The sequence below is a fragment of the Pygocentrus nattereri genome, chromosome 30 (genome assembly GCF_015220715.1).
Source record: "Pygocentrus nattereri isolate fPygNat1 chromosome 30, fPygNat1.pri, whole genome shotgun sequence".
NCBI classification, from domain to species: domain Eukaryota; kingdom Metazoa; phylum Chordata; class Actinopteri; order Characiformes; family Serrasalmidae; genus Pygocentrus; species Pygocentrus nattereri.
Window position 1 is genome coordinate 18,077,983 of NC_051240.1, and position 26,146 is coordinate 18,104,128.

Below are 26,146 nucleotides of genomic sequence, written 5' to 3' on the forward strand. Positions count from 1 at the left end.
GTTTTTGTGGCCTTTGCTCTAAAAAGACTGGCGTAGCGTATTTCGCAGGCAGGGGATTCCTGTCATTCACATTAGTGACGGGAGGTTCGATTCAGTTTATTGAACCGAGTCTTTTTGAGTCATCTTCATCCCCATCTCCTCCATACAGTGACATTCGGATCAGCAAGGGAATCTCTTTTGGCTACTTCTGGTCATTCATGGAGGCAAACTCGGAACGCACAAACAAAAAAAAAACACCAAGAGGGAGTACCACCAAAAAGGCTGTTCGAACTGAACCCTGTCGCCTGTAACACGCTGTGTGCACGCTGTAAAATAAGTTCGATTCAGTGTCACTCGGGAATCGGCTCGGACGATTCGTTTAAATGAATCGGTTCAAATGAGCGATCCGCTCACGAGTCAGACTTGGCCAACTCGCACTCACTCATCCAGTGGCGGCGAGTGTGCGCGAGCTGCATTTGTGGCGTGAGGCGGCAAACGGCTCTCGGCGGCGGGAAACCCAGATCATCGAAGCTGGAGCAGGCAGTCCGCAACCCGCCGACTTTTCAGTGGGCAGCGCCGGCAGGGCAGCCCCCCATCTGGACCGATGTGCTGGCCGAGATGTCTCGACACATTTACATCAGAAACAAGATCGGAGAGGGCATCCAGGCGCCCATATTCCAGGTGAGGGTCGCCTGTGGGTGGACGCGCTGTGGGGAGACGCGCTCGATACGACCGTTAGCTGGAGGGGGCTAGTAAATAAGTAAATAAGTTTACCCCCGTTTCGTGTAACGTAATTATTCACAAAATGTGGTTTAAAAAAATAACTTGCACCGAAGTTTTCGACAGTACTAGGCTAGTTCTTCTGCTTGGTTTGTGAGGGAAGGCGCCTCGTTTTTGCTCCGTCAGGAAACCAGAGCTAACGTATGTTAGCTTAGCTACCAGTTCGACTCTCAAAAATAATTCTTCAACGGCTCTTTAGTAGAGGAAATGGTTCTGTTTAGAACCGTGGGTTCTATATATAACAATTTCACGCTTAAACGGTTCTTGGTAGGGTGAAATGGTAGCGGAGCGTGAGTACTAACGTTATATGGTTTTATGTAGAACCTCTTTGATCCAATATAGAGTCGTTTGGTTCTGTGCAGCACCAAAAACATTAGCCTGCTTCTCCTGTTACAAGAAAAAGAACATTTTCAAAAAGGTTCTGTGTAATAAAACCTTAATACAGCACCTCCTCCATCGGTCTGATAACCGTTTCACGACGGAAAGACTCATTTCAGCATGAAAATGGTTCTGAAGAACCTTTGAAGAACCACCTTTTTTATAGGTAGCTTAGGTAACGTTACGCCAAGAAGACAGATTCTCTGTTAACTTACTGTCTCATTTGTTATCATTCCTCAGTTCACACTGTGCTATTAGTATTTTATTTTAGACCAACATGATAACAGAGAGGAATATAGCCCAACGAGCTTCAGTTGCTGTGCTAGGAGATGCTGGATGTGATGGAAGATGTACTTTCTAGAGCTACTAGCCATAATTTAACTGCAGTAACTGTATATTAGATAGTTCATTGAAGGCTTTACCTGAATGTGTGTTTTTAGGTTACTCTGCCGTGCTGTTAAGACTAGATATTTTTGTGAAGATACACCAATTTGATGTTTTCTCTTCTACAACGTAGCCCAGGGACCTTGAACCTCTACTGCACACATCATGAGAACAAATCAGTTCACTTTTCTAGCATAAAATGGTCCGCGATGTATTTATTCTCCATTATTACATTTAGAAACGTACAATAATGTGTGCAGGGGTCGTTTTGGATTATGTTGCTTTGAGGCAACGTTGAACGACAACGGGAAGAAATGCTATAGAGCCGTTTTATTGACTTACTCAAGCTCTTCCCTTTATCATTAAACCTGCTGTTGTCTTTAAATATGTATAATGTTGTTGTAAAGTGAGGAAAGTGAGTTTGTTGCCCTGAGGCAACAACGTGCTACAGGAACCTTGCCTCTGCATTATACTGTTTTTTCCTCTCACACGTTCAACTCATCAACTCATAACACAACCTTCCTGAGTTGAATCGTCTACAGCAGGGTTAACCGTGAAAACGTGCGAGGCTGGGTGACCCCAGGACCAGGATTTAGAACCGCTGCGCAGGGGATTCCTTGTATTCGCTGTGTATCCTGCTGTTCCATCGGCTGAGACCACATTTGGTAAATGACCACAGGAGGAACAACCTCTATGACGCCCTTTGTGAAATGAGCACACTGACCTAGTTTGAGGTGGCCCTGTTTAATAAACTCAGAGAAGAATGAGCAGCCGGCGTCGATGCTCACAGTAGCGGAGAGCCCAAGAGACTCCCAAAAATGGATCAAATCAGGACTTACTAATTAACCTATCCCTCCGAGATTAACGTTGCTATTCATGGACAGACTTTGGCTTCAGGTGAGGGAGGTGGAGGGACTAGGCGGGTTGGGAGGGGCTACATGTTATAAACCTTTATAGAACTGGGGGAGAAAAGGTTTTCAATGGTTCTGTCATTTGAGCAGATCTTCTTCGGGGTCAATGAAGTATCCATCCATCTTTCAAGATTAAGAGACCCTTATTAGTCCCACAATGGGGAAATTTCACTTCCGCATTTAACCCATCCATGAAGTGAAACACCACATACACGCTAGTGAGCACACACACACTAGGGGGCAGTGAGCACACTTGCCCAGAGCGGTGGGCAGCCCTGTCCGCAGCGCCCGGGGAGCAATTGGGGGTTAGGTGTCTTGCTCAGTGTACTGTCGGCTCTGGGGATCAAACCGGCGACCTTCCGGTCACGAGCCTGGTTCCCTAACCTCCAGCCCACGACTGCCCCAAGTGTATTTTACTGTCCCCTCTGAAGTAAGAGGCTCTCCAATTTTAGAAATTAAATAAAAAAAAAATTGAAACTCAGACGTAATACAGCATACACCGATCAGCCATAACATAACCCTGTTCTTCAGTGGTCAGGACCCCCATGGACCCTCACAGAGCGGGTACAATTTGGGTGGTGGATCATTCTCAGCACTGCAGTAACACTGATGTGGTGGTGGTGTTAGCGTGCATTGTGCTGGTACGAGTGGATCAGACACAGCAGTGCTGCTGGAGTTTTTAAAGACCTCAGTATCAACTAATAGAGTGTCCACTCACTGTCCACTCTATTAGACAATCCTACCTTGTCGGTCCACCTTGTAGATGCAAAGTCAGAGACGACAGCTCATCTGGTGCTCCACAGTTTGTGTTGGTCGTCCTTCATCAGTGGTCACAGGACGCTGCCCTCAGGACTCTGTTGACTGGATATTTTTGGTTGTTGGACTGTTCTCAGTCCAGCAGTGACACTGAGGTGTTTAAAAACTCCAGCACTGCTGTGTCTGATCCACTCAGACCAGCACAACATACACAACACATCACCACCACGTCAGTGTTGCTGCAGTGCTGAGAATGATCCAGCACCCAAATAGTACCTGCTCTGTGAGGGTCCATGGGGGTCCTGACCACTGAAGAACAGGGTAACAGAGTATCAGAGAAACAGATGGACTACAGTCTGTAACTGTAGAACTACAGAGTGCAGCTATACAGTAAGTGGAGCTGATAAAGTGGCCAATGAGCGTAGAAACAAGGAGGTGGTCATGATGTTTTGCCTGATCAGTGTAGTTTGATGAAGTGTTCAGTAAAGAAGTGTTATTGATAGGAATTAAAAATAATTTGCCATTTTTCAATCTAAAAGCACTGGATGAACAATTGTGTATTTGTTGGTTAATTAATTAATCATTTACATCCCTAGAAGTTCTTGTTGTTTTATTATTAAATTATTAATTAGGCTTGTTATGTTGTATAATTATAGGTATTTATCCATTAAATTCAAATGTTTATGAAGTGTTAAGGCTTATCATTTAGTAATTACATAGAAAGCATTGCAGACTGTCTTCGTTCTTCATTTTTAGGAATAAGAAATAGGAGGAAAGATCTGGCCTTTTAAAGGTTCAAGCCCATTTTTAGACTAATGGGATGCCGCAGTGCATTGTTCTCTTACAGTGCATGTCCACTTGTGACAAAATTAGCTTTGCCACGCTGTGAAAGTGGAAAAGTTCATCGGATTTCGACTACATGCAAATAAGTCCAGCGGCCACACTACATTTAGCCAACTGGGCAGGGATCGATTGGTCTTTCACAAACATTAAACTCTCTCCGAAGAAAGAGAAAGGCAACAATACGTGTCTCCCTCTTCAGTCAATCCATGACAGATTTTAATAACAGTGAAAATTCCTGGTTTTATGCATCACTGTTGACCATGAAGGCTTGCAGGGAATACTTCAGTAACTGCAGGGACTTCAGTGCAAACTGGCTGAGCTATTTTTGGGTTATAGAAGTGTGTCATAAAGTTTTGGGCTGACTGTTGGTCTCTGGCCGTTTAAAGGGTTAATTCTCTTCTTAACATCATCACAAATTTTAAAATATGGACCTTGCATGGTGCTCACTTGTTTTTCACAAGATGCACGTTAATATAATTTCTTTTTTCAGTGCTGGGGTTGCGAAATGATGTCATTTGCCAAAGCTTGAAAAAGCAATGCTGAAATTTGCTTCTGGTTCATCAGCTTCTTATTTGAATTTTCCATACCACCTGAAAAGGAACAGCCGTAACATTGTGGTGAATGTTGTTATGCGTAATGCATTTTTATCATGAAATTGTCATGCAAAAAAGGCAATCCGTTAAGTACTGTGAAATTTGCATATTGTTTTGAGTGATGTGCATTATAAAAATTTAAAAAGTGCAAAAAGTCACGTTTTTTCTTATTGAGAGCCTCAATGTAGTAATGCAAATAAAAAAAAAATCGGTAAGCGCATCAGATTGTTTACTTTTCCAGGTTTGTTCAGTATGATTCCTGATCCTTTTTCTTCATTTCCATAACAGAGACGCCCACCAGTGGCGAGCGGAAAGATGCAGCGTATTTACAGTGAAATTGTAAGGTGACAATAAAATGTGCAGCTGGACTTGGTGGTTGGATAGGGTAGTGGATAACATAATAATACATAATACAAACATGAGGCCAGGAACTCCACTTTTAAATGAATGAGTCACTGATTTTAAATAACACCACACTCACCTGTAGGCTGTGTTTACCTTGTCAGTAAGCTTCTCACTCTGGAGCGACTGTGACACTGTTGTTGATTGATGTGATGTATGTGTGGAGTTGTTGATTTTTCTATTCTGTACTTTATTATTATTTGCAAAGTGACATTTGAGACAAAAATTGCTGTGAAATTGTAAATTGGCCTCCACAATCTGTGACATACGTCAGTGCATTTTTGGTCATGTTTGATTAATTTAATATTGAGATGGTTGTAGTGGCTTTATTAAGGTTTTAGACATATATAATGTGTGTTGTAGACAAAACACTGCGTTTTGATGCATAAACATTTGAGACAAAATCTGTGAAAATGTGCTCTCTGTGACATTTTACTTCACATTTTGGTCTTTTTTTATTAAATTATGGTAAAGTCGTTTCAAATCTTACATCACTTGTTCTGCATTAACCACCTTCTTAAAAGTTTTATTTATATCTCAGACTCTTCTCTGCCCATCCCGAATATTAAAACGTCAGTCCACTGGTGATTGAGCTGAGCTGTTCTTTGCTGCCCCTGCAGGTGAACAGAGGAACATACTCGAGACGGAGCCGACTGAAGCGCTCGGATGGCAGCACCACTTCTACCAGCTTTATCCTCAGACAGGTGAGCCCGGTTGCTCTGCTACCGCTGCTCAGTCCTCTCTGCTTGTCTTAGTATTTTTTCTGTCTTCATATATATATATATATATATATATATATATATGTGTGTGTGTGTGTGTGTGTGTATGTGTGTGTGTGTGTGTGTGTGCAAATGCTATAAAATAGTAAATGCTGGACTCAACTCATAATAACAGCGGCTTCCTAAATCCCAGGGCTTGTTTTGGCTGCAGTTTTTTTGAGCTGAAAGTAAATTGAAAATTTACAAAGTACAGTTATCTCAGTTTTAGGAGTCACCCAGGGTAGCTCAACCCAGGTCAGGATAACTAACCTAAATCAGAGCGTTCTTTCTGAGCTTTTGTGGGGCGCTATTGATTAATTGCTTGTTTGTTGCTGTCACTGTGTGTTCACTGCGACGGAAAGAGTTCAGACAACAGTATAGCACAATGATTTGGGACCAAGGAAGCAAAATAGATTGTTTGGAAATCATTCAGTCAATAAAAAGAATGACAGCTGCTTTTACTTTCTTTTTTTGGTCCCTTATTTTGAATGAAAAAGCCATAAAGGTGTGGAGCTGTTGCTTCCATGGTCTGTTTCTGTTGTTCTTGCAAGCTTAACTTCTTGCGGTTGTTCTCAGCTTGTGTGATTACCGCTTTACATCACGTCTGTGTGGCTTTGGGTGGTTGTAACAAAACGTGACCACATTCAGGGCATTTTAACAAATTTGATGTGAGAGCTGAGCAGCAGTGTCAATTAGGAATAAACAGAGGAATTATGGTGACATATTTTTTATATATTGGACACATATTTGATGTTTGCTGTTGAAATCTGTAAAAATAAATGGAACAATTTAGTGACATACCAAAAAAATCATGTTGCCCTTTTAATATGTTGTAAACACACACACACACACACACGTATATATGTATATGGACCTAAAGAAATGATCTAAAATGACTTGAAAAAAATCTGGTTCCATTGACTTCCATTAAAAGTAAAGTAGGTTTTTTCCTATATATTATTTATTTGATTGATTTGCCTGTTTTTCTTAGCATATGTGAGCAATTAGGTGCATAATACATATTTGGCATATTGAATGCTGTCATCAGTATTATTTTTGGCAAATCTAAATATAGAGCAATATGCTCTGTGCATAAATAACAGCACTGAGTGAGCTGATGGATTTCATTGAGGGGTCCGTGCAGACAGAGAGATGAGAATGAATGCAATGAGAGAACGAGGTGTATTACTGTACATTCAAATCAAATCAGGGTACAGAGGGGAGCACAGCGGTGGGGGGAATATCTAACGCTCCCAGCCAAGAAGAACGCACGTCAGCACCAGCGTTGACTGGGAGCCGGCTCGGCCAATCAGTGGCAAGCTAGCCAAGTGTGTCATCAGGCTGAGATTGAGGAAGGGTTCTCTCTTTCTCTCTATACCTTTTCTCTCTCCCTCTCTTCCTCTGTCTGTCCCCTTCTATCTCTCGTTCTCTTTCTCTCTCTCCGGTGCGTGGAGCCGTGCTGCGTGCGCGTGTATGCGTGTGTTGAGGGATGATGAAATGCCAGCGTCAAGCAGCCTCCGGGGAGCTTCTCCCAGCCTGAGGATGTGAAAGAATCGGAGGCTGAACGAGGGATCTGCTCCAACCTGCAGGCCGAGCCTTCTGCACAGGCCTGCCTTACTCCTCTCTCCCTCTTTTTCTCCTTCTCTCCATCCCACTCTCTCTTCCTCTCTTGCTCGTGCTCTCTGATAGGCATCTCTTGCTGCTTTTTCTCCCCCCCCACCTTCCTCTGGTGAGGGAGAGGATCGTCATCCCCCCCATCGATCCTTTTTTTTCCCTCAGTGGTGGCTCCCTCCTCCCCCCTCTCTTCCTCTACACCTCCTCCTCTCTTTCTCTCATCTTTTTTCTGTTCTTGAAGAGAAGCTCTCTGGAATAGCAAACCTCCATGTATGACAATTTGTACCTGCATGGATTTGAAGACTCGGAGGCGGTGAGTGTGAGCGCTTTTTTTTTTTTTCCTCTCTCTCTTTCTTTCTTCCTTTCCTTGCTGTCTGTGTGTGTATGTGTATGATGAGCACTGCCTCTTCTGTGCTGCACACACACACACACACACAGGGCCTGGGAGATTCACCGTAACACAGCGTTCAGAGATGCAGCAGAACGATCACTGTGGGTGTACTGTAGGGACACGTTCGACAGAGCCTTGTGTGTGTTTGCTTGTTATCCATAGCACACAACGCTAACCTTTCTGAGAGACCGCACAGATGTTGAGCGAACCGCTTCTTTTTGGAAAAAATGGCTTTAAAGTCTCACATGAATTTGTCTGCAGTGAAGTGTTTTGCATCACAGAGATACCGAATAAAAGTGTCGGGAAGGCAAACCTGACGGCCGTTTAAGCTAGAGCTTCCATTATATATCATGATATAGGCTCTGGCAACAGAGAGCTGCATTTACGCTGGCAGTGTTAAAGGGCCAGCGTCCTAATAATGGTTTCGCTAGCCAGCCAGGCAGGTTCGGTGATGATGTGTAGAATGTAATGAGTCACATGGGTTAGGTGGCCCACTTGAATGTCGTGAGGAGGGACGGAAAGAGCCAGCAGCCACTGCGTGAGCGTACGCTCGTGTCACACATGGTGTGATATAATGTTTCCTGTGCTGATCCAGTGGGTTGTCAGGACGGGAGATATGTGTAATATAGGATCGCTGTCCAGATGGACTTTTGTAGCTTTTCTTTGCTCTTTCGCTCCGTCTGATTTTAAGTTCACATTCATGTGTGTAGTAACCTGTGTGTGCTGTCATATGTGTACACATGTGCGTACGTCTCAGTGTGCACGCATATGTGAGCCCCTGTGTTTGACAGGTAGAAGGAAAGAAGTGTTTATGTCTTTATGGCTAATTGTTTGTACATCGGTTTTGAACATATTGTCAAATTCATGACATGTCAGATCAGAGATGACTTGAGTTAAGAGACTGGCAGTCATGTACTGCTCAACATCCAATTCTGATACGAGTCTGAATCGTCTTTTACCACTTTAAAGGTCCCATCCTGTAATTACCAAGAACATTGACAGAATGGTGTCATTCAGAAGTCACTCTTGTGGCCTGCATGTTGCAGCAATTCATATTTAGGGTTTCGCCTTGTCCGTCCTTTAGTTTTGGATATTTTGGACTAATAAATAATGACAGTGCTTTCTTCATAACTTCTACTTTCTAGTTAATCAACTTTTCCGATATGACAAACACTGTGTCCACAGCCTTGAAAGAGGAAATAAATGCATGAATTTTTTAAGCTGACTTGTCTGAACTGATAGAAACGGTTTCAGGTTGGCTGTTTTTTTTTTCATAGCTTCTTCAAGGAACATTTACAGGGAAATATTTGAGAAGACCAAACTACCACATTGCTAAATAGCAATGAGAAGTCTTGTTATGCCTATTTTAATCATAGTGTTTTCTTCTTAAATGTATCCGTCTTTTTTACGTTCACAAAAGTAGGTTAGAACAGGGGAACTAAGTGGCAATTATTGGCATAATTTGAAAATGCCTGTTGCTCTTTACATTGCTTGTAAATTTCATGACGCATGGACCAAAAGAAACGGTCCAAAATGACTTGGAAAAAAGTCTGGTTCCATTGACTTACATTAAAAGTAAAGTACGTTTGTTCCTTCTCCTGTAAAGTTACTGTTTTAGAGATATGATGTTTTGTTCCGACAATAGCGACATGAAACACATGCATTAAATAAACTTTTATTATTTTTTAAATACTTTTCCACCCTGCTCACAATAATTGTGGAGGGAGCTCTCATTGAGAAGTTTTTGCATTGACCCTAAGAAGTCATTTTTCAGCAAAACACTGTTATCTCATCAGAATCGAAGATGAAAGGCGTTCATTTGAATTCCAGTTTTTTCCCCAGAATCATCAGTTCTAGGGAGAAAGATAAGCATACTTGTGCATTTCTTGTTTCCCGAATCAGGCGTTTTGTGATTGGACTCACTGGACTCAATTGGGTCCATGCTGAAGTAAGCCTGAGTAGAGCGGCTGCTGCTGCAATAGGGGAAAAAAGTGCTTTGCCATAGGCAGCATGTTGGAGTGGTTTTTTTTTTTCTTCCTTTTTTTTAGACGACTGCAAGGCTTTCTCTCTCCCTAATGCGATATTGACCCGATCGCTTCTTTCACCGACTTGAGCTAATGTTGTTTCCCAACTGGATTATCACAACCAAACTCCCTCACTATACCTCACTCGGAGGAGCAGCTCATATTAATCGGGGACTGGAGCGCTTGCTGCTGGGATATCATTCATTATCTTAGTAGGACCAAGTGGTTGGGACATCTGGTGTTGAGTTTTGATTGAGATATCTTCCGTCTCGTCTTGATGATGGAGCTTTCTGAAGACCTGATGGAAATCTCAGACGAAAATGTTCAGATTTTGTATTGTGAGGTCTTTCATTGTCCTGCAAAGGTACTGAATGCGTTCTAGTAGGATAGTATTGTGGATGCTATTGCTGCTTTACTGCCATGTGAAAGAGAGTTTAGAGGTGAAGAAAGTCACCATGAAGTGCTCCAATTCAAATGGAAACCCAAAAAGGTAGAAATACGGGTGATTTGAAAGGATTCATCTGATTTCAAAGAGATTTATTTCACTTGTAAATCATCACAGAACAATTCAGTAAATTATAAATGGCTTAAGTGAGGATAAAGTTTATTATGTAATTTTAGAAGTGCTCAGTATGAACCTCCTCCAGCTGGACGGACAACATCAGCACCACAGTCAAATTTATCCCATACTCGGTTGAGCCGGTGGGGCGTCGCTGCATTCACGGCTCTTTCAGTGCGATTTCGGTGATCATCCAGTGTTGCTGGGAGTGGCACCAACAGAATCCGTAATGTACTCCCACAAAAAATGGCACACGGCATGAGATCTGGTGATGGTGGTGACCTTTTTCTTGTAACTGTTGGTACCAGCGACAGATGCTCTGAGCTGTTGGAGGTTCAGACTGACAGAAACTCTATAACCCCCTCTTTCAATTGGTATGTGATTGGTTCCTAGGCACCTCACAGTTTAAAAAATATGGTGCTTTTTTTAAATCTTATGAATCACCCTGTATATGAGAGTAAAATAAATGATAAATCTTAAATGGGTTGTCTGGGAAAATGTCTCATCTGTTTATTTGCAAATTGTATAATATTTTAGGCATGCATAAAGGGAGTGGTAAAAGGTCATAAACATCTGAAGTGGCATTAATTTGTTTTGTTACTCCCATAAATATTGCATACTTTTGTGAGTGACCTGTTTGCCTGTGTTTCTACACTGTTTGCTTAACTGCAGTGGATAGCGATGATAAATAGAAGCATATCATTACCTGTAACATTCATAAGATTGCATGCAATTTGTTTTATACTTATAAAACTACATTAGTTTTGTTCCTTATCAGGTCTTACCATATTAGAGTTTCTAAAAGCAGTTTTGGAGTCTCATTTGATGCTCCACCCAAGTCTGGGTGAACACTGAACCTCTGAATACTGGGGGAAATGTTTTTTGGGGGGAAGAAAAGGTTTGTTTTTGCATTTCGATATGCAGAGGTATATTTTGCTGGTTTAAGGTCTGTGCTTTGTCAGAGTGGACAGTTTTTTTTTTCTAAACTCGATTACAGGTGTTGAATGTTTTGCTTATTCCTGCTTCAGCATGCTTAGAAGCTTAAGTTCCGATGTAGTGGATCTGGGAGAGCGATATTTTTTTCAGTACAATGCTGTTTTTGCTGCGTTCAGTGTCAGAGTGAAAGTAAAAGAAACTACTCTTCAGGAAGCCTCTGTAGCCAGAGCAAAAGCTAGATGCTCAAATAGCATTTATGAACAATTTTTTGGGCCGACAGTGGGTGCAGTTATTTTTTTTACTTGGTGATAGAACTTCACAGTATCTGCCTATACAGCCACAATTCTGTATTACGTGTTTTGAGACACTGCAGGATTGGGTGCAGAGCTCTGTGGAAGAGATCTGATGACTGATAAAATTATCAGGTTCCACAGTGTTGTTATTTCATACTTTTGGTGTGGATGTAACTGGGATTGCCTCACAAGAAGGTAAAATAATGAACTTAGATTTTTCTTATATAAAGTGCCATCATTTGAAACTATCCACAAAAGTGCAAATCCTGGAAAAAGTACCTAGAAACACTAATCAACTGCTTTTTGATGTGACAATTGATCGCGGTTTAAGGTAAAAGCTGAATATCCTCTTCCAAAGGCACAATTAAATCTATTTCTGTGAACTGCATGAATATTATATCATAGCTTTTTATTTGATAACTACAGCAATCAGGCATAACATTATGACCACCTCCTTGTTTCTGCGCTCATTGTCCATTTTATCAGCTCCACTTACTGTATAGCTGCACTCTGTAGTTCTACAGTTACAGACTGTAGTCCATCTGTTTCTCTGATACTCTGTTACCCTGTTCTTCAGTGGTCAGGACCCCCATGGACCCTCACAGAGCAGGTACCATTTGGGCGTTCGATAATTATCAGCACTGCAGTAACACTGATGTGGTGGTGGTGTGTTAGTGTGTTGCACTGGTCAGAGTGGATCAGACACAGCAGTGCTGCTGGAGTCTATAAACACTTTGGTGTCACTGCTGGACTGAGAATAGTCCACCAACCAAAAATATCCAGCCAACAGTGTCCAGTGGGCAGTGTCCTGTGACCACTGATGAAGGACTAGAGGATGACCGACACAAACTGTGGAGCAGCAGATGAGCTGTCGTCTCTGGGGTGGACTTACAAGCCAGGAGTGTCTAATAGAGTGGACAGTGAGTGGACACAGTGTTTATAAACTCCAGCAGCACTGCTGTGTCTGATCCACTCGTACCAGTGCAACACACACTAACACATCAGCACCACATCAGTGTTACTGCAGTGCTGAGAATGACCCACCACCCAAATAGTACCTGCTCCGTGAGGGTCCATGTGGGTCCTAACCACTGAAGTACAGGGTAAAAGGGGGCTAAGAAGGTATGCAGAGAAACAGATGGACTCCAGTCTGTAACTGTAGAACTACAAAGCGCACCTATGTAGTAAGTGGAGCTGATAAACTGGACAGTGAGTGTAGAAACAAGGAGGTGGTCATGATGTTATGCCTAATCTGTGGTTTTTTTTTATTGTGCATAACTGTACATTGGAAATAGTGCAATAGTGGTCTATATTAATGTGTATATTGTATATGTGTATATATTTAGAGTCTAATGTATATATATTTTTTTCTTTCTTATATTTTTTTGTAAGTTCTACAACTGGACTACGCACCTAAGATTTTCACTCACCTTTGCACCTGTGTAAATGTGATGGGACAATGAAGGTGATTTGATTTTATTTGAATGTGTAAGTAAATCGCTGCTGGATGGTCTCTCCTTCCAGGGTTCAGCTGATTCCTACACGAGCAGGCCATCCGACTCGGATGTGTCGTTGGAGGAGGAGAGGCAGGAGGGTGGGAGCCAGGGCCGGCAGGAGCGAGAGCAGCAGGCCGCTGTGCAGCTGGAAAGGGCCAAGGTAAGAGCAGCCAGTACACTGTACTTATGTGATAGATTGAATGAATGTTAACAGGTAAATGACCATAAAGGTGAATTGGTTTGTATTGTTCAAATGTTCATATTGTTCAGATGTTTCAAAATCAGCCTATGAAAATTCGCTTTTAATGTTCATATTCCATAATTGAAGATGATTCTGCGCTATTTTGACCAGAATCATTTTATGTGGGTCATGTGAAAGCCATGATTTACCAAAACACCCACAGAGACGCTCCTCTAAAGCTGTTAGAGGGCTTATTACTATATTGCAGCTTTCTGCGAAATCAGTATTGCAAAGCCCAATGTCAAAGTAATGAGCGCTAGTATTCTAGTTCCTTATAATTTAGGAAAATGCATTGCTCCTTTTTTATTACATATTACAGCGTTAAATCTCACAATGACAGGAGGCTGAATTGTAGTCAACACAGATTAACAGATAAATGTGGTTTGTTTATGATGGTTGTTCGGCTCTTCCCTCACCTTATTAAGTGTTCACTGTATCGATGGCTCTTTGTGGGTTAACAGGCCAAAGCAGTGGCCTTTGCCGTGAAGACGAATGTCAGTTATTGTGGAGCGCTGGATGAGGATGTGCCTGTGCCAGGAACAGCCATCTCATTTGATGCTAAGGACTTCCTGCATATCAAAGAGGTAGAATTGCCCTGTGTCCCATTTGTCACAATATTACTACCTTGGAAACATTTCTTGGGTATTGCAAGTGAAAGAAACAGTCACTAATGTGCTGCTTGGTGCTCTTGGACTTTGTTGTGTCTGTGACCAACACCACAAAGCAGTGCCTGTGAAGCGTTTGTACTATAAGCAGGCAGCAAACCTACACAAGCAGAGTAAATAAATAAATAGTCCAGTTGTAATTCACTTGTAAATGTCATCAAGTCTGAAATCATGGGAATAGGATGGTAAGATATATAAAGCTTAGCCACACTAAATATAGGTGAACCCACCAAGGTAGTTTCCAAAGTACATCCTTTCTTTGTTCCCCTATGATGATCAACTGCAGAAGTTCAATAATGACTGGTGGATCGGGCGACTGGTGAAGGAGGGCTGTGAGATTGGCTTCATCCCCAGCCCTCTGAAGCTGGAGAACATCAGAGCCCAACTGGAGCAGAAGAAGAGCCGTGTTCAAGGGTAAGCAGCTGTAGGACAGTGCCTGCCTGTTAAGTTAAGTATTAAATTAGAGCATTTGGTTTTCCTTTTTGGGGGGGAGAGGGGGTGGAGGGGGCTTGCAGAAAAGGCTACCTTTGTAAAATTATTGTATGGTTACAAAATCTTGTGGAATTTTGCCTTGATGTACTTTACTAAATGTCACTCAGCTGCAAATTTGGTCATTTTCATGTTTTATGTTAATTTTATTTTCAGCTTTGTTTGACTGACATATTGTTTCTTTTTTAATTGCTGGTTTTTGACTATGTGACGTTCTTCTTGGTTAACTGGTTATTTAAAACTGCATTCCTTTTTTTGCCAGAATATCAAATGCTCTACTTAGATATAGTAGAAAATGTTATATAGAGAGTGTATAAGCATAACAGAAATAAACCACAGCCAGGTAGTATCATCATCATGTAGCAAATGTTAAAATTCAAACATGTACATCCTCATTTCCAAAAAAGTTGGGACGCTGTGCAAAATGTAAACCATTTCAAAATGCAATGATGTGCAAATCATTTAAACCATATATGCAATTGGAAATAGTGCAAAGACAACATGTATTGAACTGAGAAATGTTATTGTTTTTTGAAAAATATAAACCCATTTCAAATTTGATGCCAACAACATGTTCTGCACCATCAAATAGTTCAACAGTTCAAGAATAATGTTTCCCAATGTAAAATAGAAGAGAACTTGGGCATTTCATCATCTATGGTACATAATGTCATTAAAAGATTTAGAGAATCTGGTGAAGGCACTGATTTTTAGGCCCTCAGGCAGGACTGCATTAAAAACAGACATGATTCTGTAGCAGAAATCACTGCATGGGCTCAGAAACACTTCCGAAAACCACTATGAATCGTTCAACTCGTCACTGCGTCCACAAATGTAAGTTAAAACTCTAAAATGCAAGGAAGAAACTGTATATCAACAGGATCCAGAAACGCTGCCACCTTCTCTGGGCCCGAGCTCATTTAAAATGGACTGAGGCAAAGTGGAAAAGTGTCCTGTGGTCCAACGAATCAACATTTGAATTTCTTTTTGGAAATCATGGACACTGTGTCCTCCGGGCTAAAGACCACTCAGCTTGTTGTCAGTGCACAGTTCAAAAGCCAGGATTCACGATGGTGTAGGGGTGCGTTAGTGCACATGGCATGAGTAACATGCTCATCTGTGAAGGCACCATTAATGTTGATTGATATATACAGGTTTTGGCAACATCTGCTGCCGTCCAGACGACGTCTTTTTTAGGGAGGGCCTTGATAATTTCAGCAAGACAATGTCAAACCACATTCTGCATGTATTACAGAAGCATTGCTATGTATTTATAGAATCCGGGTGCTAAATTGACCTGCCTGCAGTCCAGACCACCATCAATCAGATCACCACCAATGTTCACCACTGAGAACATTTAGTGCATTATGAAATGAAAAATACTGCAAAGGAGACTCTGAACTGTTGAGCAGCTGAAATCCTATATCAAGCAAGAATGGGAAAATACTTCACTTTAAAAACTACAGCAGCGTCTCCTCAGTTCCCAAACACTTACAGAGTGTTGTGAAAAGAAGAGGTGATGAAACACAGCGGTAAACATGACCCTGTCTCTTTTTTGGAGCATGTTGTCGGCGTCAAATTCAAAATTGGCACTTTTTTTTTTCTTTTAATTAATTTTTCAGTTTCAACATTTGATTTCTTGTCTTTGTACCATTTAATTTAATTTTTATTTCCAATTTGTACAGCGTCCCAACTTTTTTGGAAATGGGATTGTAGCTTAAGACACTTATTTGATTATAGATCATTTACATTTTCCATATTTCATCACTGATTTTGATTTGGCTGCTCAGCCAAATGTTGTATATTACAGTTATGCTTGGGGAAAATTGGCCTTTCCAGTTGGGATAATGGCACCATTCACCATGTTCAAAAAATGGATTTTGAATCAAAAACACAGAGTTTGGAGAAGATGCATGTGATTTACATCAACTCATAACACCTTCACTCTATCATAGATAACACAGAGGAAACCATAACATCGACCCCTTAAACTTTAAGTTTATTAATTCAGAGGTTTATTATCCAGTAAATACTATGAATTATTGAGAAAATAAATTAGGGATCCCATGAACAGGTTCTTGGAGTTTAAGGGGTTTTAACAGAACACTTATCTTTGTCTAGTTGAGATTTATTGTAACATTAAAATAAATTTTCTGCCCATTCCTCACTTATTCTTCAGTATTAGAGCATTAAATAGTTCAATAAATCTACAAAGTAGTTAGAATAAGATCAAAATTCCCTCTTTAGGTATATCAGGTTACTATGTTAAGAATAAGGATAGTTGATAGTTATAGAGTAGCCCACTATTGTGTTTGGAAGGCCACCCTAATACTGTGCTCTCTGTGTCTCTTGTTTGTTCGCTCGTCTCTTTAGTAAGTCCAGCGGAAGCTCCTCCTCCAGCTTGGGGGATGTGATGTCATCAGGTGAGCCTGTGGTCTTGGGGGTGGGGCTTGGGAAGATGGGGGTGGGGTCACAGGAATCTCCTCGAAAAACGGAGTCGTAGGCATTTCATCAATGGCCGATTTTACTTCATCACTGTCCTGCGTAAGGCTAAAGAATGAACAAGCAGCTTCTTGTGAGCATGGGACAGTGAATTATGATATTCTGCTGGTTCGTATCTATTTTCAACCTTAACCGAGGCGGGAAAAGATAGACTGACTTCGTCTGTGTCTTTTTCTTTTCACAGGCAAGCAGAAGCAAAAAGTGGTAAGTGATCATCTTCTCTACGCATCTGGGCATTCAAAGCACAAATGTATCTTTCAGAGCTGACATTACGATGGTGTTATGCTGGTCATTAGCATATATATATATATATCTTATATGGCTGAGAGAAGGAGCATTTCTGAAGCCACCACTCCAGCAGCGCATACTCCCCAGACGTTAATGTACATTATAGACTTGCACTGATCTTTTTCTTTATAGTCAAATAAATTAATCGTGATATTATTGGTTCAAATCATTTTTCCCGCCCACTGGTGTACTGTGACAGAACTCAGCAGACATTACATTTTGATGGAAAATTACAGAAAAGCAAGAAAAAAAAGTCCATTTTGACTTTAGGTTCACTTTAAGATCCGCGGCGAAGCTGAAGGTGTTTTTATTTCTGTCTGACATTTTTTACTTTGAAAGTGAAAATAAACTAGATCAGAAATCTTTGCCAGAAATAGCGCATTAACACAGCTAGCTAACGTTTGCAGAGAAAACGGTCTGGCTAACTAAGCTAGCTATTCTTTGTGTGACTCTCGACAGTGCATGCTGATGTCATTTAGTCTTTTAGACAGTGTTAGACAGCTGCAGTGTTCATATGATGTAGAAAAATGAAAAAAAAAGAAAAAAAGCGTGTTTTTTGGACAAAGATAATACGTTAATATGTTTGTTTAACCACTTCCAAACCTTTAATCAGAGGGAAACCTAGTATTGCTTTGGATATCATCCAGCAGCTGTATTGGCTAATTACTTTGTCATCATTATGTCAAGTCACGTTTTAACTCAAGTGTGTTGGTAATCAGAGTTAAAGGCTGAAGGTGTTGAGGACACATCGGGAATCTTTATTCTTCAAACTAGCTCACAAAATATGTTCTACTTTTTTAAAAATAAGAAATTGTTGCATTTTACTGCATGCTATGTTTTTTTGCGTTTATTCTGTTGGTATATGGTGGTTGTACAAGTAAAAGCACATTGCTTTGTATATGTATCCCATGTCTTCATTTGTACATCAGGGGTGTCAAACCCAGCCACTAAAAGGGCCATATAAAAAAATCCCAGCAAATCTGTGGGCCAGCTGTGTTTTTATTTCAATTTTACATGTTTTGCCACGACTCAAACAGGCCTTGTTTATTCAAAATGTGACAAAATTTCAACAGCAAAATAGGCACTGAGCACAATTATAAATACAAGTCATTTGTTTTAGATAGGTTTTTTAAAACGGCCTAATTGCTTGAACTAGACACCAGGCATCTTTTCTTTTTGTGTAACCGCTGGCCAGTTGATTGCTGTCGGGGGTCAGAATGCACATTATGTTGCAGTGCATGCTGGGGGCTGTAGTTTCTCAGAGGTTAATAATAATAGAAAATCTAAATTATTTCGCAGGCCGAATAGGACTGTATCGTGCCCCTGACTTGGCCCGTGGGCCTTGTGTCTGACACACAGACAGCAGCGTGCACATGGAGAGTACCAGTGTGATAGCCGACTGGCTCCAAGTCATTATGTATAGAATGATGTCATCATCCTAATATATCTAATATATCGGGGGTCATCACAGAATATTGCCGTGGTTTCTGTTCTACACGTTGAACTAAGAGTATTGAAAACATGTCTGGTAACTGGCAGGCGACTCTTTTTCAGACTGAGCATGTGGCCCCCTATGATGTCGTTCCCTCCATGAGGCCTGTGGTCCTCGTTGGCCCATCCCTAAAAGGATATGAGGTAACCGGTTTGTTTTGTAGGTTTAATCCTAAATGATTTTTTAATTCTGATTTTTTACATGCCGTTTTCTTTTCTCACATTTTAAAGTAATGTATGTGATATTCAGTGTGACTATTAAATACAGATAAACGGCTGTGGGTAAATGCATGGCTTCATCACGGCCTGAGTTTGGATTTTCTGCGTAAAGGCCTTGCGCCTGTCTTGTTTTTTTTTGTTTGTTTTTTTTTCTCATACGTGTTTGTGTCATTGCGTCTGTGTTTGTAAGATACAGAGAACACCAAAATCTGTTCTCCTCTCTGCATCTACTTGCATGGACAAAACAAAAACACGCTCCTCCTCTCCGCCGCTCGGTTGCCATGGCAACAACCTTCCGGGGTCCAAGAGACGTCAGTGGAAGAAAGTAGAGCAAGGTTTGAAATTAGAAAGAGAGGGGGAGAGATGTAAAGGAAGACAGAAGAACGAAAAGAAGGAAAGAGAGATGAGGCCAGGGACAGAGAGAACAAGAGACAAAAAGACTGAATGAATGAGAAGTCGACAGACAGAATGAGAGGGAGGGAAACAGAGAGAGAAAAATTCAGCAGAGGGTGGAAGAAAGCAAAAGTGACAGAGACTGTGAGTAATAGTGTGTCAGATATGTCTAGACCCATGTCTTGCGTAAGTGATATTAAACTTTAGGACAAACGTAATCTCCAGAAAAATAACCAAGACTAAAATGCGCTGTCGCAGAACATTTCTGTTAAAGACTTCTTTGCATTTTCCACTGTTAGATGTCTCTTACATATATTTTATGTGATGCAGGTGACTGATATGATGCAAAAGGCTCTCTTTGACTTCCTGAAGCACAGGTTTGATGGCAGGTGAGTGGAGTAGCAAGGTCAAATAGGCAATCACAGATTCAATTTAATGGGTTGGTTTCCCAGACGAAGATCATAGAAAAACTAATTTTCAAAAAAAACATTTTTTTTATAATGTACTATGCAAAATGTTCTAATGTGTTATGTAAAGACTGTTGAAGTTTCATACCGATGTCATAAAAATTAAAGCATTTACGTATTCACCTAGTCAGCTTACAACAGGTTAGCTATGCCATTAATGCTTTAGTTATGAGGAGCTTTTCAGGGTAGCCAGTCGGAACAGAGATCATTTACAAAAGTGACATCTAACAAAACAGCCTTATTAACTTTTAATCTATTAAGGGCCAAAGAGAGTTTGGAAAATTAGCATTTACAAATTAATTATGACTGTTTTGGTGCATAAGAAAAAAACAGGATGTTTTTTTTTTTTTTTTAATTAAATCTCCATTCAAAATGCTGTGTACTTCAGGACTAGGCTTAATCCCTGTCTGGGAAACTGACTCCATGAGTTTTTAGTTTGTAGACGGGAATTTTTATAAAACCACGAACACAAGACCACACAGACCACAAAAGTTTTTAATCTTTGTAGGATATCCATCACCCGTGTGACTGCAGACATCTCCCTGGCTAAGAGATCTGTGCTGAACAACCCCAGCAAAAGAGCCATCATTGAACGCTCTAACACCAGATCCAGTCTTGGTAAGACACTTGCAAATCAGGACACATATTGCTAATAACATTTCCAGTGATGATAAGTTTTCTGATATGTTAACAATATGGTCATTAACTTATCATGCGTGTCATACTCTTTGTATTGTGTTATGACACATCCCAAATTTATAGTGAGTTGTCAGTGTTTTGGGTCCTTAAGTCAGTGTTTGATTGCATTTAAACAACTAAAGGTGTGCGTTTTCACCCTTGTGTGTAGCTGAAGTGCAGAGTGAGATCGAGCGTATCTTTGAGCTGGCCCGCTCTCTACAGCTGGTAGTGCTGGATGCAGACACCATTAACCACCCCGGTCAGCTGATGAAAACCTCACTAGCTCCCATCATCGTCCACGTCAAAGTGTCCTCGCCAAAGGTACTAACAGTCCACACACATAGCCCGTAAAATAATGTGCTGAGCGGTTGAATGCAGAACAATAAAATTGTTTCTCCAGAAATCAACAACAGTTGCTATTGTACTCTGGTAACCGTAATAGAATCACCATAAATAACATAAGAGACAGAGCTATTTCTAAACTGTGGTGATGCTCTGCTGTGCTGCGCAGTAACTGTTTGAAATTTTTTCCTTGCTCTTAGGTACTCCAGAGGCTGATCAAATCCAGAGGAAAGTCTCAGAGCAAACATCTCAATGTGCAGCTTGTAGCAGCCGATAAACTCGCACAATGCCCACCGGTATGTTATTTCAATCACACATACATACATATACAGTCATATACATTTTAAAAACCTCTTTCTTGAAGGTCCACATTGCTAGTGTACAGTTATAAACTGTAGCTCATCTGAGATGCATAATTTGTGTTAATTGTCCTCCAGGCCTTCATCAGTGGTCAGTTCCTGAACACAAAGCTGCTCTAAGATAGGTATTTTTGGGTGGCAGATCACTCTCAACCTAGCAGTGATCCTGACGTGTGTCCAAACTCCAGTAATAACATTTGGTCAGCGGCTGTCCTGTGGTCAGAAACTGACCAGTGATGAATGGGTTACGTACTAGTTACAAACTAAAGAAACACAGACAAGCACTAACATGAAACGTGTAATATAAGCAGACATAATTACGTTTTCCTTTCATAACCTACTGTTTCTTTCTCAATCCAACAGGAGATGTTTGACATCATCCTGGACGAGAATCAGCTGGAGGATGCGTGTGAACACTTGGCGGAGTATCTCGAGGCATACTGGAAGGCCACCCACACCTCCAGCAGCACCCCGTTAAACCCACTGCTGGGCCGAAACCTCGGTCCTGCCGCCCTTGCCCCCTACCCGTCCACCATCTCTGCTCTGCAGGTCAGGGACCTCACAAACAGACATTCTCACTTACTTCAGTAAGATGTCTACATTGTTGAATGATGAAAGAGTTAGTAATGTTACTTGGTTTCTTGGTTAGAGACGATTATTAAGGCCTAAAATAAAAAAAAAAAGTCTCTGTCCATGCCGACACCATTTTTCAAACTTTCTCTGTCTGCACAAGAATGCAAAATGGCTTGAAAACACACACATGCACTTGCCAGCCTAATAGAACTCAATTATGTCTCATAAAATTTGATGTGAAAAGCCTCATGAAGTAGTGTGAGCATGTGTGAAATATTGAGCACAAAACTGAACCAGAGATTTCCTAACAAAGGGAAAATAGGCTTGTGCAATGTATTGCAAATCAGCAGACATCTGTAACTTGATATCTCACATAGATTTTAAATTTTCTGCCAGAAAATAAATCTTGCTGCTTTTCACTAGCTTGTAATTTACGGAGTCAGAAGTATTGAATATCTTTATAATCACTGACATGCTTTTAATATCTGCAATTGAGTTGACACCCCATTTAAAATAACTGAACGCAGTACATTCTGACGCCACTGCGCCGTTCTTTAATGAAAATTGTCAGCAAAAATGCGGTTGTTATTAACTCCCAAATTACTGAGCACAGACACAGTTGTCAGATGTGTATGAGTTGGATTCTGCATACTCAGTAAATGAACACAGCAACAACCATGCACAAGTAAACAGCATGATGTGAGCAATTTCAAAAAGCTGTATTTTGCACATTACCAAAACGCTGAAAGCTGAGTTTTGGAAAAGCTGTTTTCAGTGACCCAAAACACTGTAAATATTCGGATATGTGCAGATGAGTTTTAATAGTTGGAAAAAGAAAACTTCAAGAGATGTGATTTTCTGACCGCACAAATATTTGATTCTTTTTATTATTCAGTGCATCATGAATTACTTTGGTGCGATTCTGAATGACTGCTACATTATTTTTTAAATTTAATAATGATAATAAATATTTTGTCCAAGCATTGAGTGTAAGCTTTCTTGAATATCATTAAAATCGATTATAATTATTTCATTCTGACATTCCAAACTGAACTCCTTGAACTTTAAACTATGTTCACGTGTGAACTGTGTCAGTAGTAACCGTCCTGATAACTGTCCTGTGCTGCGTCTCTTAGAATCAGCAGGGCCAAAGAACACGGCATGCCAACCACGCCAGTGACCACTCCACACCAAATGAGCGGCGCAACCTGATGGCCTCTGATGAGAACTACCACAATGAGCGAGCACACAAGGGCCGCAACCGCGGCTCATCTGGCTCACAGCACGGAGGTGGCGGCGGCCGAGACCACCACTACATGGATGAGCAGCAGGACCCCTACCAGGACAGCTACAAGCCCCACCGCAATCGTAGCTCCCCAGGCAGCTACAGCCAGGACTCCCGCCACAGGCTCTGAGCCCCCAGACCCGTCCCTTTCCCTGCCCACTTTCACCGTTCAGGCCTGAGCTGCAGTGCGACCAGAGCCAAGATGGCGTGCGTCCTCATCCTCCATCATGTTTTTTTTTTTCCTTTCTTTCTTTCTTCCTTTCGGTAGGGCCTCTGGCGTCAGAGCGGATGTCATGAGCTCCCCCCGAACCCAAGTCATGTGACCGAAGGCTGCATCTCCATCTGCAAACATGACTCGAAGTGTGTGTTAAGTGAAGAAGGACAGTCCGGACCTCCAATGGAGGAGAGACTGCTCCACCATTCATACTTTCTCTTGATCGTTTATTTCCTTGTTTATAAGTTGGTTCTGTTGCTGAAAGCTGAGTTCTTCCCAGCCAGAAATACACCAGAGTGATAGCCCTGAAATCCACTGCTGGAAAGTAAACAAACGCACACGTAATCGCCCCCCGAACAGATCAGTCAAGTCTGTGTGCATTGCTACTGGCACGCTATCCTAACACATGCTTCCCTCAGCCATTACTGACCTGCGAACACGCAACGCTGGAGGCGACTGTGACGTGTCTGAGTGCATCACAGGAGCACCTCAGACAGTACAGTCAGGCTTATATTGATAATATACCAACCCACTGCCAGTGATATTTTGTTATACTTAATGAAGAGCAGATAGAATTCTGTAAGACCAGGGTTGTAGAGTCGTCCGAAGCCTCTGGATCTTTTGATGACGAAAGGGATTTTTTTATACAGTAGGATTCATTCAGCTTTTGTGCCGCTGCTCGGTGCAGCGCACAATAGTACACTACTAACCTGTGCAGTTCTACTACTTCGCACTAATGTGTTCATTCAGGAGAGAAAGGGTAACTTCTTTGAAAGTGCTGCCTCATAGCTTCCAGGTCCTCGACGGCCTTCTTAGCATAGACTATTACCTGCTATTTAGAATGGCTGCTTAACCAAGAAACGCACACCAGCCAGAATCTGCTGGTGAACAGTAGTGTTGCTCTGAGCTAGTTTACAATACATGTAGGTGACATCGCTCCTTAGGCTTTTTTCATCTTCATAGTTCAGATAATCACCACAAGTAGACCTCAGAACAGATGCAGTCCAGGGCACTTTAGAAAGGGCAAGTTATTGGGATGTATATTCTTCTTAGGGTGCTGGATGCCAACAAAGATTTTTCCTTAAGGCACTAAATAGGCCTTCATACTTAAGTTCTGGTTGATTTGCCTCAACTGAGTAGCAAGTTCTTCAGCATTCTGGTGACATGTACTGATCTCTGGCTTTGTTAAAAGGTAGATAGCAGTCATACCTCAGCTGGTAATGCTGAGGTCGGGTCCATTCCGCCATTCTACCTGAACGTGGCGTGAGGGAAATGTACGCAAAGGTATAAGCATGAATGACCAAGGAACTTGCAAGTCAAGAACCCAACTCCCTGCCAAACCATGGATCTTCTCCTGCATATCCCCCCGTCTCATTGATTTATGCTAGATTGTGCTTTAAAAAAAAAAAAAAAAAAGATTTTAAAAGAAGAAGAAAAAATCTTTGGAAAAAAAAACTTAGGACTGCAAGAAGTATTCAAACAAGTCCATTCTGTATGCAGTTGTCTATGAGCATGCTTCTCTGTTAATACTGTAACTGAGGATGAATGAACAAAAACGGATCGAGAGTCGACAACCATTTGACCCATAAACGAACTGATGATTCATCTCTGACTTCGCTGCTTGAGACAATCAGATGGAAGTTCTCTGTTCATCCCGAAAGATTCTTTATCCCTTCCCAGCATCCTGCTCCAATTCCCTGCCCCCCAACAACACCCCCGGCCCCCCCACCCACTCCGGCTCCATCTGAACTCTGAAAAGAAAAAAAAAAAGGGTTCTTTTTTTTTGGTTTGTTTTTTTGTGAAAGTTGAAAAATTACTGAGGGAAATGCAAAACTGCATGCACAAATATATGATTTTAATTTATAAAAATTTGAAAAAAAAAAATGTTTTATGGAAATAATTGTGTAAAAGATAAATCTAGCAGTATTTAAGTTTTCTTTTACAAAAAAAAGAAAAACAAAGAAAGAGGGGAAAATAAATGGCCATTTTGAAAAACTGGGTCAGGTTATTTTTTTGGGGAGGAGTTGACTTGCAGGGATCTCACAAACGGGAGAATTGTGGAGTTTATACACTGTATGGCCAAAGGTTTGTGGACACTTGTCCAAATTGTTGAGTTAAAGTGTTTCAACCACACCCTTTGTTAAGGTGTATAAAATCATCCACATAGTCTTAGCAGTAGAATGAGTCGTACTGAAGAATTTAGTGACTTTAAAGGTGCCACTCTCATAGGGTGCCTCCTCTGCCAAAAGTCAAGTTTGTGAAAGTTCTGCCATGCTAGATCTGCCCCAGTCAACTGTAAGTGCTATGATTGTAAAATGGAAGCATCTAGGAGCAACAACAGTTAAGCCAGGAAGTGGTAGACCGCACTAGCAAGTACAAAGCATGTCCTCTGTTGTATCACCTACTTAAGTGCCAGACTGCTTCCAGAAGCCACATCAGCACAAGAACTGTGCGTCAGGACCTTCATGAAATGGGTGGTTGTGTTATAGCAGCTGCACACAAGCCTTCGATCAAAGCCAAGCATCAGCTGGAGTGATGTAAAGGACGCAGCCACTGGACTATGAAGCAAAGCAAACGTGTTCTCTGGAGTGAATAATCATGCTTTACTATGTGCCAGGAGAACGATACCTACCTGAATGTATTGTAAAGTTTGGTGGAGGTGGGATAATAGTAGTCTGGGGCTGTTATTTTAGGGTTTGGGCTCAGCCCTTTGGTTCCAACGTAGAATATTGTTAATGTCGCTGCAAACAAAGACATTTCAGACCATTGTATCGCTGCTGTTGGAAGAATACCTCGCTTTTGAGCTTTGTCATACAGAAGAAACAGCTCAAAATGACTTGGAA

General features: G+C 41.3%; 1 protein-coding gene across 3 annotated transcripts; it reads left to right on the forward strand.

The window, feature by feature from the left end:
• Positions 1 to 434: 434 nt before the first annotated feature.
• Positions 435 to 24,783, forward strand: cacnb4b (calcium channel, voltage-dependent, beta 4b subunit). Of its 3 annotated transcripts, XM_017715210.2 has the most exons (14): positions 435 to 660; positions 5,647 to 5,730; positions 13,126 to 13,257; positions 13,800 to 13,922; positions 14,290 to 14,417; positions 16,866 to 16,915; positions 17,179 to 17,198; positions 18,837 to 18,917; positions 19,716 to 19,774; positions 20,361 to 20,470; positions 20,700 to 20,851; positions 21,073 to 21,168; positions 21,595 to 21,780; positions 22,941 to 24,783. In XM_017715210.2, the coding sequence occupies exons 1-14, from the start codon at positions 598 to 600 to the stop codon at positions 23,217 to 23,219; spliced, it is 1,563 nt and encodes a 520-aa protein (XP_017570699.1). In that variant the 5' UTR covers positions 435 to 597; the 3' UTR covers positions 23,220 to 24,783. The 3 variants fall into 3 exon arrangements, with proteins under 3 accessions (XP_017570699.1, XP_017570700.1, XP_017570701.1); XM_017715211.2 differs by lacking the exon at positions 16,866 to 16,915 and having other exon boundaries at positions 463 to 660; positions 17,180 to 17,198; XM_017715212.2 differs by lacking the exons at positions 435 to 660; positions 5,647 to 5,730 and adding an exon at positions 7,120 to 7,711.
• Positions 24,784 to 26,146: the final 1,363 nt, after the last annotated feature.